Consider the following 19,096-nt stretch of genomic DNA (forward strand, 5'->3'; position numbering starts at 1 on the left):
ACAAAACGGGGAGAATAACACTGATATATACATGGGTATATATATATCAATTTACCCTTTTCCTTTTTCCTGTAAAAGCAAGTTAACGCAGACACCTGGGATGAAAGCCAAACTCACATGGGACAGATTTTAACTGTAGACTTCAAAACCAAGTATGTTTCTTATTTTAGGACAATGTTTGCACGTTAACTAGTCACAAGGCACAGTGAATGAAGTATAAGAGACAAAAGAAATCTCAGGAGTTGTTAGACATCACAACTTTTCTGCATTGCCAGGACATGGTCCCTGTAGCTACTGACGACACTTTGCAACACACGACACAGCTCAAGTTCAGGAAGAGAAAAATAACCATTTGTAACCTTACATTATGAACCTGATGGATGGCTGAGAAAGGAAATCCAGCGTTCTGATTCGTCCATATCTCACAGACAGACGACTGCTGATATAAACAGAAAACTATCTCATCTTGTCAATATTTAAAACACGGCAGCTACCAAGGTAGCATCAAAGAAGGGAAGGAGGAAAATAATAAAAAGCAAAGAATCATATTTCTTAAAAAAAACTCAAAACACCAAAAAAACCTTTTAGGGTGCCCGAGGTTTAATAAGTGACTTTCAAGTCATTCTTTTGCCTAAAAACATTTTTGGGTTGGCTGGAAAAAAAAAAAAGACCATTTATGCATTAGTATTATGTCAAGGGAAATTACCAATCCATTCACATCTTGGAAAAAGCAAACTGTGTTTTACATTTGCCGAAGAGAACGGAAATACCTTCCCTCTTCGTGTCATTCGTTTCAGAGGATAAATATTTTTATGAACTTCAAGAAGGATGGGAAAAAAATCTTTAACACAGGTCAAACATTTTTATTTTCTTATCTTCAAATGACCGAGAGCAAACAATGCAATAAAATGACTTTCCTAATTTAGTCATTGCTCAAGTTGATAAACCTAGAGAGATTCTTCCCCTCCAGAGCTCTCAAGAGCAAAGCTCTGTGATTAACAAGGGAGAAGTGTCAGTTTGCTGCCCAGCGGAGGGAATGTGTGGTGGTGGAGGGGCCCCAAGGAGGCACAGCAAGGAGGGGCTGGGGTTGGGAAGCTCAGCTCCGTCCCTCAACCAGGAACTTTGGGGAATGCCATTTGGTGTCTGTGAGCCTAATGAATCTGCTCCATGATTCGGATTCTCTACCACACCATTAACAATCTAATAACCAACAATTATTAAAAGGCATAACGTTTGCTTAGAACCAAATGCCAAATGAACCAACACCCTCCCAGGAGTTATAGCAGAAACCACCAGATAAACCAACGAGACTCCTGGCTTGACCTTTACAGAGTTCTTTTCCTGAATTCCATCATCTAAAAGACACCATGAAACTGAATCACAGAAAATGGCAGAACGCCTAAATTTATTCAGCCAAGCGCTGTGAACATCCCCAGAATTCACAAGCAGAGTGCACAGAGATCAGTGCAGGAAGGAGATAAGAACGTAACCACAATACAGTTTAGAAACCCAGCAAAGAACAATATCACCAGCAAATGCATTGTGGAAAAGAAAGCTTATCCCCGGCTAAATGTTTCCCCCACCTCCACCCTCCCAGAAACGCTCACCAGAAATTTAACATCTCTCTCTCCAGTTCCAAAGGCAGCTCCATACACACCTACATCTTTGCTTTCCATCCCTTCTGTCATCTGGATGGCTTGCTGGGGACAGACTGTCAGGTAATTGGCATTCTGTTAGGAAAGTAAGATACCTGGGGTCTGACCAAAAGGCAACTCCAACCACCTCCCACTTAAACCAGCTCTGCTAGTCTCGGTTTCTGCTCTAAACTTCATGCTATTCTCTCCACAGGGGCATCTTCCCCTTCCTTCTCTGCAAAAATTAAATCTCCAGCAAGTTAAGTCTTGGGGCCATTAAACCCCCAGCCTCGTCTCCAATAGGTGTCATCTGACTTAAATATATTAATTCCATGCTTCAGCAGGATTACCATCTTAACCGGCGCCAAACATACTCCTAGGATACCCTTAAAGCACTGTCACCCACAGTTCTGAGATAGTTCTTTTAAAGAAATTACATCTTCTACAACTTTCACAGACTTTTAGTGCTAGAAGTAACCCAGGGATCACCTGTCATCTGACAGATGAAGAGAAGGACATTCAGAGAGGTTAAGTGGCTTGCTGTGGTCACACAGGGAAGTGTCACAACGTGTCAGCCTGCCAGGATGGCTAGGGAGGAATGCCAGCCCAGTACTGACCTCACCAGAAGACGGAGAGAATATTCAGTTATACGGAGGCTGTTTACTAATCCCGAATCAAATATATATAAATGGAGCCAGTTCATGGAACAGTCTCAACTCCACAGGGGTTCAAATACCTTAAAAGTTTTGTTTTCCAGTCAACCCCTCCCAAATGGGCCATGCCCAGTCCCTCCTCCCTGGTGGGCAGCAGGCCAACTGACATTTTGGGCAGCCTGCATGACCTCCTGGTCACTCTGAGTTACGAAGAATTCACTTTTTTATAAAACTCCAATATCATTTATGATTCAAACTTTGCCCTTCCCCACCACACGCCAGTCCTGAGGCTTAAAGAAACCCGAGGTAGGGTGGCCTGGTCCTCCTTGGATGCCCCCCACGCCAAGCTCAACCTCCTTCATGCACTTAGCTGGGGCGGAGGATACAGGAGGAGGACAAGGGCCTCTCTCGTACTTGGCAGTGGCGGAATTCTCCCTGCTGGTTGTCACTGCTTCTCAGGGTAACACGAACTTGGTCTCTGATCCTTCTTATAGGAGCTGCCCCGCCCTGGGTTCTACCATCTCTGTGGAGGTTCTCTGGAGGTCTCTGCTGGGGAGGGGTGTCCCTACTGCACAGTCCCTGATGTGAGGAATCTGGCTCTAGCCTGACTTTCCCCAACCCCACCCAGCCTTCCTAGGTAGGACACGTGCACGCCCCTTGGGTGGGATGCAGGGGAGAGTGCACGAGCCCCGCCTCCTGACTGCTCATCCACAGCACATATACACATCCTTGCCATGCAGAGCAGTCTGCTCTGTGACCAATCCTCCTCTCTGCCAGGACATCTCCCTCCAGTTCTCTCTTCCTCAGTTCAGGTTGGTTTATGTGCATCTGCTCCCAGAAGTTCACCTAGGGAGAGAGATACCAGTTTCCCCTTCTGGCTGGTTCCCCCACTTTGGGTGAGCGTTCCTCTTGGAGACCTTCTCCTTAGGCTTGGGTTGCATTGGGATGCACTCTCTCCCCTCCCATGGGAAGGGAGGGAAAGCCTCGGTTCTTTCCACAGTGGCTCAGACAATTCTCTGCCCCCCTGGCCCGCCCCCAGCACCAGTCTTCTGACTCTGTGGACAGGAGGCTGACTGTGCAGGGCAGGATTCACCACCTGTTGGTAAATTCCAAGTAGGGTGTCTGGCTCCCTTATCAGCAGCTCTCTCTTTAGAACGTGCAATACTTAGTACCCACAGGCAAGTTCCCCCTTAGCATCCTGTTACGTGAATATATCTTCCAACAGTCACAGAAGTTACCAGAGAGTTAAGGAGGGAAGAGAGGGTCTTGTGCCATAATTATTTTTATTTTAAAAAATCCATATAAGATTTTCTCAGTGAAGAAATAAAACCCACCTCTAGTCGTATACACTGAAGAGAGTTCCCATGTGGCTTATATACCTTTTAAAGGTGTTACAATAACTATTTTCACTTATAAGGTATGTTCAAACTTGATAAAGGAAATCCTCTCTCATTTCCAATAACTATGTGCCTCAGTGCAAATGGTAAAAAGTCAGATTTAAAAAACAGAGTTTAAAATAAAGACAGTTAATTGTATTTTAGTTATGGAGATTGTTTTTTAAAAAGCTGATACATGTCAGACATCACAGTAATTCTGACGGTAGCAAAGACTTTACCAGGCGCCTAAGAGCAGTAACTTAAGGTAGACCAGCTGTAACTGGTGTCTTCATAACATGAAATGGCTCTTCTAGACACATGGTTACCAGGCTGAGTGTTGGCATGAATTTTTTAAATGCAAAAGAGTTTCCCCTGCAGAATTTCATTATATTTAGGAAGATAATACTTCAGGGTACAACATGCATTGAAGTACAGTGTTCAAAAGCTTTTAGAAAGAAAATAGCAGTGAGAATATTTCATCTGGGGCCCAAATTCCTAGAACAGAAGTGATTTAAATCTAAGTTTTAATTAAACTTTAGAATGTCCTCATGTGTAAAGAAGAAGAAGAATAGCACTTGGGCTGCTTATTTCATCAGGTTGTCGTGTGGCTCGTGCTAAGCTTCACGCGAGAGGGAACTTTTTCACATCTATGTTTCTAGGACCTGGAATACAGAAGCCATCAAACGTATTGACTGAGTGAATGGAATCACAGAATGTGTTCAATATTTCTTGGCAAATGGTCAAGCACCACAGGAACGTTAATTACTGCTCTTCGTTACCACGTTTAGTTGATCTACTTTGTTGTTGCCACTTGTGCCTTCAGTAAACTACATCACTGGCAACACACTTCTGGCAAAATGCACCAGAGATGAACCTTGCAGACTTCTTGTTAGAGATGGTCTCGTTTTTCCTGATAAAGGCTGAAAAAGCACCGCTGACTTTGTTGAAGAGAGAGGCACACCTATATGCTAAAGAGCTGCTTGTACGAGCCTGGAAACAATTCTGTAAAAGGATGGTAAACACCCTTTGCAACTTCATTTGCTTATTAATTTTCTCTCAGTTCCTTTTCCTCATACATTGTGAAGGTTAATTTAGTTGATCTGAACTTGAATTACCATGAAATCCAAATAAATGGGGGTTAAGTAAAGGTATAGCAATCTTAGAACTGAGATATCAATAATTTAATGTTTATTTCTTTGGTGATGAAGTCAGCACACTTGTAGAGGTACACAATTTTATCTTGAGTTCAGGCCTCTCTCCTGACTCTGGAAATGTTTTCTTAAAATGCAACACACATATTGCTACTGTTACCATTATGTATCTCAGGTTACCACGAGTACAGTTCAGAAAATACCACACATTTGTATTCAAATCTAATAACAAAAAGCATGCTACCTATATCCAAAGTCTTTCTCCTAAAGGTTGACTTCTTTTTTGCTCAGTTGGTAGCAACCCAGTAATTTGCAATAAATTCTCTCTCCTTCACCGTCTGTTTTCCCTTCTTTACTGGAACATTCCCTGTGAGTACTGAAACATCTTCCATTAAAAGCAAACAAACCCCTTTCCTTGACCCAACATCCTCCCTGAGCTCCTGCTCCAATTCCTGTTCTTTAAGAAGCAAATCCCCCTGGGAAGTATCTAAATGGTCTCTGCTTCCCCTTCTCCTGTCCTCACCTGAGCCTACTCTGCCGAAACTGCTTTTTTCATTTTGTCAAATCCAGCCGTTCATTTTCCTTGACCTTCTGACACTTGATCATTCCTTCCTTTTTTAGCCTCCTTTGCTGGTTCCTATCACCCTCTGGTCCCTGAAGCATCAGATCTCAATCCCTTTTCCTTCTCTGGCTTTACCAGATGGTCTCATCCTGTCCTGACTCCCAAATTTATGTCTCCAGCCCAGATCTCTCCTCTGAACTCCAGATTCAGACATCCAGCTGCCTTCTTAACACCTCTCTTAATCTTGACGATTAAGAGGTATCTTAACCTTAAATGCCCCAAACCAAGCTCCGAGTCACCTCACCTTCCCTATAAGCTTTCTTATCTCACCAAATGGCAACCCTCTTCTTCCAGTTGGGGTCGTCCTCTTGCTCACATTTCACATTCATTCCAGCAGCAAATCCTACTGAATCTACTTCTAAAATCTTCTCACCCTCCTATCACTACCTGGTCCAAGTCACTACCTTTTCTCACTTGGATTCTTCCATCAGGCTTCCAAACTCACTGCTCTCATCCTTGCCCCCTTAGTGTTTATTCTCAATACAACAGCCCAAATGATCCATTTAAAATGAAAGCCAGATCATGCTGTTCTGCTCCATTTAACTCAGAAGAAAATTCAGAGTCCTAATAATGGCCTGCAAGGATCTCCATCCTCTGGCTCCCATGCCTGCCCTCTTGCTCACTCGGTTCTGGACAGCAAAGCACACTCTTGCTTCAAAGCCTCTGCCCTTGTTTCCCTTTCTCCAGACGCTGCAGGACCAGCTCCCATACCTCACGTTCTACTCCAGTGTCACCTTCTCAGAGGAGTCTCCCCCCCAAACCCAGCATATTATATCCAAATTAAGTCTATGCTTTCTACGCTGCAAAGGGATTATTCTTTCAGGCACAAATTGAAAATGTGGAAAAAAGGTTACAGCATAAGAACCTGTCTTCCTGGCACCCTGACATTCATTCAGAGATAATTACTGCTCATCTACTGGGTACAAGGCATGGGTCGCAAAGTGAGTAGGGGTCAGCCCTGCTTTTAGTCAACGTTTATGGAATAGGGATTGCTATGGACATGATCCATTTTCCTTTGTCAGGACCAGTATGTAGTAAACTGGGATTCAGAGGCTGATGGTGGGTCTTAGAAGCAGCAAGTGGGCGATAGCTCCACCCACTCAGTAATACCAATTAGGCTCTGAAAACCTTCGGGATTCTGCCGATGTTGTGTAGCTAGTTTAATAAAGAAGCTTGTATGAATAGAGCCCTCTGGTCAGATTCTATCAGAGATGAAATTTTCTGCCTTGTTCTAGCTCTGAAAAAAAAAAAAAGAAAGTTTTTCCTCTGTTTCTCCCTTATGTTTGTCATAACTTTTCACACTTTGGGGTGTTCAGATATTGACCAGAAAGAATCTAACAAGAAATACGAAAGGTTCAGAGTGAAAGTTAAAAGAGTAATGAAGTCAATTTCTTCTCTTGGATGACAGCTCTTCTAAAATAAAACAAAAACAAACTTGAAGAGAGAACAAAACAGCTTCAAAGGCAAAAGAAAAAAGGGCACCCTAACAAAGGAAGCCTCGGCCAGCAGCCAGCAAACTCAGCGCCTCCTTGAGCAGAGACTAAAACGAGATGAGATCTGTCAAAGGATGGAGCCAGACAAATTCAGATCAGTCAAGGAACAATGCACCAAACACCTCGTATGCTAGAGAAAACGCCTCTTTTCTTCAGCAGCGACAGCCCTCGCAGCCTCCTCTTCCGTGGGCACTAACAAAACCCTGCCTGGAAATCAGAAATCGGAACCTTTTGTCTCTCCTGAGTTACCCGGAAGTCGCAGGCCAGCGTCTTATTTCTTCTGTCCTACCGCTGCACATGTGGGAACCACCCTGCTCCTCTCTTCACGGGTGAGTTTTGCAATGTGTAGACACTCTCTACCAACCATGTGTGATTCTTCTCTTCAGCTACGTTGTGAATGTCACAAGTTCAGGCTTTCTTACCACTGGCCCTTTCTGTGAAAGGTTTCTGATCAACTATTTTACTTGCAGGGAATGCTGGGCTAAAAAATCCTGCTCCCCGTCATTTCTTCACTTTTCTGATGAGCAGTCTTCTCAAACCTTCATGATTGTGAACTTGACCCCGTATCAGGGAAATTCTTGGACAGATTGGTAATCACCTGCCGGAAGTGAAAAGCCAGGCCAATAGTTGTTTTTCCATGTGTGACCCATTATTGCTGGCGTCAGAATGATTCAATCTAGCAAAGGTGGGAGGAAGTAAACACTACATTCGGTCTCATCATAAGTACGCTGACGTGATACAAATTCTGATATTACTTGCTGCCTACCCAAAGTTACAGCTTCCTCTCACTCACTTCCTCCCTGCTTCGCTCCTCCCTCTCTCTTTCCCTCCCCCCTCCTCCCTCCTTTTCTCTACCCCACCACCTTTCTTCCCTCTTTCCCTGTAAACTCTGATTCTGCTACTGACAGCACATAAAGTAAGCTCTCAGCTGCCGAAATAGGAGAGAACTATAGCTATGTGACCTGTTATTCATTTGTAGAGATAATACATAACCTGCATTCCCTAATATGACAGTTGTAGCCCTAAATGACATTACACAATTATTTATGAAATCTCTTCACAGGAAAAGAAAAAACAGAGCAGAGGAAAAAAAAATGGAACACTGTCTAGACAATCCAGATCTTACTGTTCAGCTCCCCAGGTTCCCTGGATGTTGCAGGGAATTTAAGTCAATTGGGATCATGCTGTTTCTTGCAATACGGGCTATTTTACTTGTTCTCCCTCGAAGTTTGGATGCCATCACTCTTGATACAAACATTTTTCAGGGCCATTAGCAGAAATATTAATCACTCATTCAGAACTGCAGCAATCAGCTTTTTATGATAACATGAACTGCTGCAAAGAAATTCGATTTTGCAAAGTATTAATTGTTCTCTGCCTGTAACATCTCTTTAAAATATACATTATGTTCCTTTCTTGTAAATCGACAATGTCATTTTAAAAATTTAAACCCATTTATTAACTATATGCTCAACATTGGTTCCTGCCTCTGGTTAAAAAAAAAAAAAAAAGAGGTATTGGACAGGACATTCACTCAATGATGTTTATTGAGACCGCACTATTTCCTCATTTTTTCCTTGTGGAATGTACGGGAAAACAAGGTCTGCTTGATTTAATCCTCTTGCATGATGCCAGACTAAGAGGTCTCTGGTAGAAGGCTACCAGAAGAACTTTTTTCTCAGTTCTGCCTTGTTCAGCACTGAAATCAATACACTGGAGGAATCACTTGAAAGGCACACTTTTTTGAGGTGCACTTTTAAAATCAGCACATTACATAGTTGGGAAGGATCATTGATACATTGAGCATTGACCAAGTTCTAAAGCGGCACTGACATAATAGGATTATTGGATAAACAACTTGATAAAACTGTTTGAGCTGGAAAGGAATAACATAAATGTAAAATCCTGCATTAAGGTTAGATACACACACACACACACACACACACACACACACAGCACTGCTCATGGCCATTGATAAAGGCTGGGACGTTTCCATAAAGAAAAGCTCAATAAGAATTAACCATATCTCAATGTTGTTAAGCATGAACATCAACAAAGCAGACATGCCCAGAGCTGGGGAATCTGGATGCTGTGTAGCCTGCATCCCACTTATCAGAATGATATTGGCAAGAGGTGGATGTGGTTAATGTAGTGAAGGGAAGACATCAAATTGTCTTTAGTCTTAAAGAACTATTCTCAGCAAGAGGGAGTAGATTTACTCCTCGTGTTTTCAGAAGATAGCATTAACTAACTACATGGGAGCTTTAAGGAGGCTTCTTTCAATTCAATATAAGGCAAGAGTTCTATTAATTAGAACTTTTCTGATGATGATGGGGCTGGCTGCTTCACAAAGTGGGGACTGCCTTACAGGGACAAGTTCAGGAATAAACTTGTGGCTATTTATTAAGGATGTATTAGAAGGGGTGCTGCATCAAGACACATTTTCTGGCCCCCTCCCACCCTAAAGTTCTCTGCTTTTTGTTAACAGAAGCACAAAAGAATCCTCTAGCCATAAATGCATGTAGATATTGCAAGTTACTATAAATTTTTGTGATACTACATTCAAGCCTCAAAGTAGAGACTGATACAGAAATGGGGGGGGTCACAACATTTCACAACTGGTTATGTGAAGCAATTGTTTGCTACCCTTGACTTGCAAAGAATGAAAAGTTGGATGTCAAGAGCAAAGGATCTTCTTTAAATACAATGTTTATCCACACCACCTTAGAGGTTCAAATCTCTACTAACTTTGCATTTACATAAATATATTAGATATTAGTAACAGAATTTGTCAGAGGACTAAAAAAAATTGCACTGAAGCCTTTTGGGGTTCTAGAATTTTTAGAATGTATCATGTCTGCTGGTGTAGACACAACCCGGGTGTTCATCATCACAGTGGTTAAAGCACAGCCTCTGAAGCTAGACAGCCTGGGTTCAAATCCTGGCTCTGCTTCTTACAATCTCTGTGGCCTTGGGTCAACAACACAAAGTCTCCGAGCCTCAGTTTCCTCATTATAAAGTTGTATTAATCAGTGCTGGCTCTGACGATAATGATGATGAACTAACTACCAGATCTAAGCTTGGCAGATGATATGCTACTATTCCAGGTAGTTTGTTTCTCTAAAAGATTTGAGATCATCCCAGTTTGTGTCTAAGCTGGAGTCCTGGAAACCTGTGGTTTTGTGGTGCCTAATACCTGTGTAAAGTAATCTGGTCAACAAGTATTTATGGAATGCTTATTACAGGGAATTAAAAAATAAGGAAGAGTCAGGCCTCACCCCTATGTAGCACTCATACACTTTACTATAAGAGAAATAAAATAAAATTTAATATACAATATAATGACATATTTTTAATATATGTTAATTCATAAGGTATTTAAAAGTACTTAAGTATGGATACCATCCACAAATCCTCTCCAAAGAGCTCCAATGCTAACTAGGTTATAACATAGATAGGAACCTCCTGTACAGTGTTTGCAATCCTAAGAACTATTGTTTCCCCATCTCTGGAAAGGTATTAGTTTGGGGCCTACCAGCTGGAAAATAGAAATAGTTGTGTAAAACACAGCTAAATATTATGAGCTTTACTTTAAAATGCATTTATTCCCAGTTGCAGTTGAAAAAGCATAGTGTAGAAGGAAGCTAGAGTTATCTCAAAATAATAATAATTTCTAAAAACACCCAAATGTAGAGCTGTATACTTTGTAAACTACTGTGACAACTACTACTTTATTTGTGCCTCACAACAGTGATGTGAGGGGGCCTTAACCTCACTTGAGGAAGAGAAAACTAAGGCTCTGAGTAGCTAAGAGGCTTGTTCAAGGCTACAGAGGTATCAGGTATCAGAGACAGAATTTTTAACTCTGACCTCATTACTTCAAATCTGGTATTTTAAAAAAGCTCATCAAATCAAGTATGCAAAAATGAAATGAATACCCATGTAATATAACAATTGTCCATCAGATATTCTTGGAATTCGGACGTCAGAATGGGTTTATTCAGGTGCCCACCACTGCTATTTCTGTCTGCCCAGAAACCATGGCCACTTCTGCTCATGAAAGCCTGTCCACAGGAGGAGTTCCTTTGCCATCCCTCAGTTCCTGTGGTTCAGGTGGAGCTAAAACTATCTCCAGGCATGTGACCTATGCCTGGCTAATCGCATCACACACACACACACACACACACACACGCTCCTCTCCTGTGTGATTACCTCAGGACACATAAAAGATCCAAACCAGCCTGATCTGAACCAGTGGGACTCAATCCTGGGGCTTTTTGGGGAACTCTTGGTAAGATAAGCCCTCTTTCTCACAGGTTCAAGTTTAACAGGAATTGGACTTGAAACTCCCCTCATGTAGAGAAAGCCTGATTGGGCAAAGAGCCAACCCAGAGGACAGCAGAGTTAAGACCTGAAGAGCCTGAGACCAAGATGTCATATGAGCACCTGAACCCAGGCTACCAGGACTTTGTACCAAAAATGACCCAAATATGTGCCCTTTTCTGCTTAAGACATCTTGAGTTGGATTTTTGTTACCTGCATGCACTCAGAAGAGTCCCTACTGATTTATTACTTTAGTCATACGTAAACGGAAGTAACTGAGACAGGACCGCACAATAAGCCCCATTTCCTCTAGACATTAAACACCTTCCCTTTATTTTCTTTAATACTGGAAAAAGAAAAGGAAGAAGGAGAAGGAGAAGAAGAGAATTCTCTTACCCTCGAAAACATATCAAGGTCAGATTATAAGAGCCAACACTGACCTGTAGACCCAAGAACTGGACTGAATCTAAAAAGAAACATTCCAAAAATTTAACAAATGGAAAAAGATAGCCTGGTGTGCCTCTTTGCAAACATGCTGCTCAATGTCAGCCAGCCTAAGGCACCGCGAAATATCACAAGGTCAATTCCACTAAAACAGGGTTTTTATATATTGTCCGATTTATTATTTATTCAGTTGAAAATAGGATCCTTTCTGTTCATGTTTTTTAAAAAAAATCCGTGATCTGGTTTTAATTGGAAACATTCTCCTTGGTTAAGTACCAGCACATGATGGGTAGGTGGAGACATCACAGCTTCTCTAGCAAAGAGAGTGGAGGTGTTTAGGTCTGACTGCGTCGGTCAGAACAAACTCCTGGTCATCTAATGTGCCTCACTGATGGACTTGACAGAGAATGAAAGAATTGAGACTTGTAAGATGACTATCAAAATGTAAAAGCGACTCCATCTGAGTGATTCTCCCACTTCTCCCTATTATTATTATTTTTTTGACTGTGGTACAGGATAGATGGTAACACTTCAATGTTGCCCATAAGACGATAATCATATTGGAATTTCCAGCACCAAAGTTGTCATGGGGAGAGCATATATATATACTTAAAAAAATTTTTAGTATCTTTATTGCTTTACAACGTTGTGTTAGTTTCTGCTGTATAACAAAGTGAATCAGCTATATGCATACATATATCCCCATAACCCCTCCCTCTTGAGCCTCTCTCCCACCCTCCCTATCCCACACTTCTAGGTGGTCACAAAGCACCGAGCTGATCTCCCCATGCAATGCAGCTGCTTCCCACTAGCTATCTGTTTTACATTTGATAGTGTATATATGTCCATGCCACTCTCTCACATCGTCCCAGCTTACCCTTCCCCCTCCCCATGTCCTCAAGTCCATTCTCTACAGCTGCGTCTTTATTCCTATCCTGCCCCTAGGTTCTTCAGAACCCTTTTTTTTTTTTTTTTTTTTTTTTTTTTTTTTTTTGCTGTACGCGGGCCTCTCACTGTTGTGGCCTCTCCCGTTGCGGAGCACAGGCTCCGGACGCACAGGCTCAGCGGCCATGGCTCACGGGCCCAGCCGCTCCGCGGCATATGGGATCCTCCCAGACCGGGGCACGAACCCGTATCCCCTGCATCGGCAGGCGGACTCTCAACCACTGCGCCACCAGGGAGGCCCAGAACCCTTTTTTTTTTGATTCCATATATATGTGTTAGCATACGGTATGTATTTTGCTCTTTCTGACTTACTTCACTCTGTATGACAGACTCTAGGTCCATCTACCTCACTACAAATAACTCAATTTCATTTCTCTTTATGGCTGAGTAATATTCCATTGTATATATGTGCCACATCTTCTTTATCCATTCATCTGTCGATGGACACTTAGGGTGCTTCCATGTCCTGGCTATTGTAAATAGAGCTGCAATGAACATTGGGGTACATGACTCTTTCTGAATTATGGTTTTCTCAGGGTATATGCCCAGTAGCGGGATTGCTGGGTCGTATGGTAATTCTATTTTTAGTTCTTTAAGGAACCTCCATACTGTTCTCCATAGTGGCTGTATCAATTTCCATTCCCACCAACAGTCCAAGAGGGTTCCCTTTTCTCCACACCCTCTCCAGCATTTATTGTTTGTAGATTTTTTGATGATGGCCATTCTGACCGGTGTGCGGTGATACCTCATTGTAGTTTTGATTTGCATTTCTCTAATGATTAGTGATGTTGAGCATCCTTTCATGTGTTTGTTGGCAATCTGCATATCTTCTTTGGAAAAATGTCTGTTTAGGTCTTTGCCCATTTTTGGATTGGGTTGTTTGTTTTTTTGATATTGAGCTGCATGAGCTGCTTCTATATTTTGGAGATTAATCCTTTGTCTGTTGCTTTGTTTGCAAATATTTTCTCCCATTCTGAGGGTTCTTTTCATCTTGTTTATGGTTTCCTTTGCTGTGAAAAAGCTTTGAAGTTTCATTAGGTCCCATTTGTTTATTTTTGTTTTTATTTCCATTTCTCTAGGAGGTGGGTCAAAAAGGATCTTGCTGTGATTTATGTCATAGAGTGTTCTGCCTATGTTTTCCTCTAAGAGTTTTATAGTGTCTGGCCTTACATTTAGGTCTTTAATCCATTTTGAGTTTGTTTTTGTATATGGCATTAGGGAGTGTTCTAATTTCATTCTTTTACATGTAGTTGTCCAGTTTTCCCAGACCACTTATTGAAGAGGCTGTCTTTTCTCCATTGTATATTCTTGCCTCCTTTATCAAAGATAAGGTGACATATGTGCATGGGTTTATCTCTGGGCTTTCTATCCCGTTCCATTGATCTATATTTCTGTTTTCATTCCAGTACCATACTGTCTTGATTACTGTAGCTTTGTAGTATAGGGAGAGCATATATTTTGAGAAAAGGCAGTTAACCGTCCACATTAACAAACTAGGTCTACAACACATCAGGTTTAAATTCCAAGTATGAAAGCACCGTTTTCCACTTTTGCTTGGCATGATGCCTTTGGGCATAGATAGTTGATGGTCCAGAGTTCCTGGCTTGAAACAGGGCACAGATATCATCAACATCCCAAGTTATCACTGAAGCTGGTATGTTAGCTTGTCAACTCAACAAGCTGTCACATCGGAAGCTCCTGATGGAAGAGCTTACTTAGTTTATTCTTAACCTTCTTTTTTGGGTTATATATTATCTGTGTGTGCTTAAGTATTAGAAGCTGCTCTTTAGACCTTCATGGAAAAAAAATTTGAAGTCATGGACACGCTGAGCTTTTCTGAGCAGTGGTGGGGTGATGAAAATCTAAATTAAAAATTAGCTACTAACTCATGGACATTTGAAAAAATCTAATGTAACTCAGTAATAAAACTTGTTTAGTGGGGGAAAAATCACTTTGTAAAATGCCATTCTTTTCAACACAGTTGTACCATTTTTTGAAGGCTGATTCTGTAAATTCCATAACATGAGAGCAGTGGGTAGAATTTCTAGGAACACCAGGCTTCCTTTCCCAGAGAAAATACAGAAGAATAAATTACTCCCTTCTTTCTCAGAGGCTGGCTCAGTGTTTGCCTCATGGATTTTGGGGCTATGCATGCTTTCTAGTTAACAATTTTGTGTACTTTGTATTTCAAACAAGCTTTAAAGTTCATTTAAGTCAAAAACAATCCTTTCTTTCTCACTTAATGTTTTCTCTTACCATGTTACAATAATAATGTGTTATTACTGTAAGATATCCTTTGCTACATACTTTTGTATGCTGAATTTGCATAGGACTCTTCCATCTCTCCTCTGCTTTCCCTGGCTTTGTGATCATCTCACAGATCCCTTTTCCATCATGAAAGATGCTCCTTGGCAGCCTTCATATTTATACAATTAAAATAATAAGGAGGAAAATTCCAATTCCATTCTCAATATACATTCTAAGCATGGAAATAATACTGGAACAAAAGGATGGTCTTTATAGAATGCTACAACCATCTGAGCACTTACCTTTCTAATGTCTTTGGCATTAACTGGCCCTACAATAAATCAGGACCTTTGAATTAGGGACTGATAGATGATATATCTGAATTGATAGTCATATCATCTATCTATCTATATATACATTGTGATTTACAGTTTAGGATATACTTAAACATAAATTATCTGACACACACAAGCCTGAGAGGCAGTCTTTATCCATGTTTTAAAGACAAGGAAACTGAAGTTCAGAGAAATCGCATGACTTGGTACAGGTCACACGGCCTGAAAGAAACCAAATCAAAACTCCAACTGAAGATGCTGCTAAGGAAACAGCATCCACTAATTGGAGAAACCCTCACAGGCAAGAACTTTTCTGTATATGCAGTAAACCCCACAGCTACCTACAAAGCTTTTCACAAACATGGGAGGAGGGCAGAGTTCTACCAAATGTGTAGGAAGGGTTTCCACTAAGAGGATCAACAAATAAACACTGTAGAAACTCAGAAATGGATTAAAGACCTAAATGTAAGGCCAGATACTATAAAACTCCTAGAGGAAAACATAGGCAGAACACTCTGACATAAATTGCAGCAATATCTTTTTAGATCCATCTCCTAGAGGAATGGAAATAAAAATAAACAAATGAGACCTAATTAAACTTAAAAGCTTTTGCAGGACAAAGAAAACCATAAATAAAATGAAAAGACAACCTACAGAATGGGAGAAAATATTTACAAATGATGCAACTGACAAGGGATCAGTTTCCAAAATATACAAACAACTCATACAGCTCAATATCAAAAAAACAAACAATCCAATCAAAAAATGAGAAGACCTAGATAGACATTTCTCCAAAGAAGACATACAGGTGGCCAATGGGCACATGAAAAAATGTTCAACATTGCTAATTATTAGAGAAATGCAAATCAAAACTACAATGAGGTATGACTTCACTCCGGTCAGAATGGCCATCATCAAAAAGTCTACAAATAATCTTTTTTGATCTATCTCCTAGAGTAATGAAAATAAAAACAAAAATAAACAAATGAGGCCTAATTAAACTTAAAAGCTTTTGCACAGCAAAGGAAACCATAAACAAAACAAAAAGACAACCCTCAGAATGGGAGAAAATATTTGCAAACAAAGCAACCGACAAGGGATTATCTCCAAAATATACAAACAGCTCATGAAGCTTAATATCAAAAAAACAAATAACCCAATCAAAAAATGGACAAAAAATTTAAATAGACATTTCTCCAAAGAAGACACACAGATAGCCAAAAAGCACATGAAAAGATGCTTCAATATCACTAATTATTAGAGAAATGCAAATCAAAACTACAATAAGGTATCACCTCACATCGGTCAGAATGGCCATCGTCAAAAAATCTACACACAATAAATGCTGGAGAGGGTGTGGAGAAAAGGGAACCCTCCTACACTGTTGGTGGGAATGTAAATTGGTACAGCCACTATGGAGAACAGTATGGAGGTTCCTTAAAAAACTAAAAACAGAACTACCATATGACCCAGCAATCCTACTCCTAGGCATATATCTGGAGAAAACCATAATGCAATAAGATACATGCACCCCTATGTTCACAGCGGCACTATTCACAATAGCCAAGACATGAATGCAACCTAAATGTCCATTGACAGATGAATGGGTAAAGAAGATGTGGTTATATATATACAATGGAATATTACTCAGCCATAAAAAAGAATGAAATAATGCCATTTGCAGCAACATGGATGGACCTAGAGATTATCCTCCTCCTACTATTATCCTACTAAGTGAAATAAGCCAGACGGAGAAAGACAAATACCAATGATACTACTTATATGTGGAATCTAAAAAAAAGAGATATCAATGAACTTATTTTCCAAACAGAAACAGACTCATAGTATACCTGAAACTAACATGATATTTTAAATCAGCTATACTTCAATAAAATAAAATTTTTTAAATTAAGTATTTTTTTAAAAAAGGGTTTTAGGGCCTCCCTGGTGGCGCAGTGGTTGAGAGTCCGCCTGCCGATGCAGGGGATACGGGTTCGTGCCCCGGTCTGGGAGGATCCCATATGCCGCGGAGCGGCTGGGCCCGTGAGCCATGGCCGCTGGGCCTGCGCATCCGGAGCCTGTGCTCCGCAACGGGGGAGGCCACAGCAGTGAGAGGCCCGCATACCGCAAAAAGAAAAAAAAAAAAAAAAAAAAAAAAAAAAAAAAAAAAAAAAAAGGGTTTTATGGTGAGAACCATGAGCTGATTCAGTAAGTTTCCACTAAACTACTAGCAATTTTATCCTCATTCTGCTCACTGCTCCTATGTATGTATAATCTGTTGGAGCATATGGGAAATTAGTATGTACTGAACTGTTACTAAGATATTCTATATCATTTAAAAATAGAAGTAGCCCACCGGGCATCAGGGGCCATAGAACAGGACATGGTCAGGCAGACAGCTTGAGTCCTGGCTCTGCCATGTAGCAGCTGCAAGGCAAAGCATTCATCCAGCTGAGTTCCTTGAGTATAGCAGGGGCTGCAGTGAGGTTTAAATTTCAGACATGGATGGGGCCATGGCAGGGCTTCTATGTGGCCCAGTTTCCATTTCTCTTCCTCTAACAGAATCAAAAGAACGACCATTTGTAGAACTAATATAATATGTAAAGTGCTTTCAAATAAAGAAGTAATTGATCTAGTCATACTTATTAAGTAATACTGTTTGGATCAAGATATATTAGACTTTCAACTGAATCAACTTTCTAGTGATTTAGAAGCAATTTAGATAAAGCCTTTCTAGTGCCTGACATATTGCCCCAGGCAAGTTCTGATTTGGTTTCTTTCTGGCTGTGCTACCCCGACCAAGTCACATAATTTCTGTTTCCCAGTCTTTGAAATGTGGATAATGTTTGTTTCTAAGGTTTGTACGCATCAGGTAAGGTAATTGCCTCAGGCAATATTGATATTTCTAATTAGATGAGAGCATTCAAAACACAAGAACTTCTATAGTGTGGGTTTTCTCTTACTGTTTAGGAGTATTTTTTATTTTGTGAAAATAGAAGTATTATTTCATTTTTCCATAAGTATTTGGTTATAAATACATGGCTATAAGTTTCACTTTGGGAAACTCCTTTTCCTTTTTTCCTAACTTTGGAGAATGTGGTCCCTAAACTTTATTAATTCCATTACTCTCATTTATTATTCATTTTAAGAATGTTTTGACTTCTCCTAAATATCACTCAAGAAAATTTCTAAATGTTGCAATTAGGTCCTAAATACTGGAAATATTTTTCCTCCTTCTGTTATTATTTTTCATATTTTCACTTACTATCTCATCTCCACAGAACTTGGTCTTAAAAGCTGATCTGCCATGTGCTACACACACATAAATAGTTGTGTAGGATACCTTGTTTGTGCTAAAATGAGATGACAGATGTGACAGTACTTTGGAAATTTAAAAGCAAGCTCTATACACATTAAGGTATTATTATACAAATGTGAATGCAACATTTATTTATTAGGGATATGGAAATAGGGGAGCCTTTCAGAACTTCTGAGCTGAGTCCAATTTAGAATTATAGGCTAGAAAGCTATGTTTTCAGCATGATAGGCAATCCATTGTTTAGATGTGTTTACATCATTACATTTCATGGTTTCAAAAATCCTATCAGTACTGAACTTGATTTTGTTTCTCACATATTTATTTAAGACAATTTGATGCCACAATATTGCTTACATCAGAATACAAGCAAACAATAGCTGTACTATTTAAAATCTTCTGGATTCCAAGACAAGTATTTGAAACATTGGTTCGAATTGAAAACAAGTAATCAAACACTGTGTTACCTTTTCAAAAAATATTTGCTAACGAACAAATTTGATAGGTGGAATGGACATTACATTGATCTCCATTTAACCGTCAGCACTGGCTTTTCA

General features: G+C 40.4%; 1 protein-coding gene across 18 annotated transcripts in view; it reads right to left on the reverse strand.

Annotated features, from left to right (window-relative positions):
• ANKS1B (ankyrin repeat and sterile alpha motif domain containing 1B) overlaps positions 1-19,096 on the reverse strand; it is a gene marked incomplete at both ends in the record, with an annotated part of 1,184,520 nt that overhangs the window by 65,064 nt on the left and 1,100,360 nt on the right. For 5 of the 18 annotated variants that reach the window (XM_082634606.1, XM_082634605.1, XM_082634604.1 and 2 more), the window contains one exon: positions 365-436. The exons of 8 other annotated variants lie outside the window; for them this stretch is intronic. In XM_082634606.1, coding sequence (XP_082490732.1) covers positions 365-436 — 72 coding nt within the window. Of the gene's footprint in view, positions 1-364; positions 440-19,096 lie in introns of all 18 variants that reach the window. 5 more of the 18 variants (XM_082634594.1, XM_082634600.1, XM_082634595.1 and 2 more) reach the window with 1 other exon arrangement.

This window comes from Mesoplodon mirus (genome assembly GCF_964341445.2).
Source record: "Mesoplodon mirus genome assembly, chromosome: 11".
Taxonomy (NCBI): domain Eukaryota; kingdom Metazoa; phylum Chordata; class Mammalia; order Artiodactyla; family Ziphiidae; genus Mesoplodon; species Mesoplodon mirus.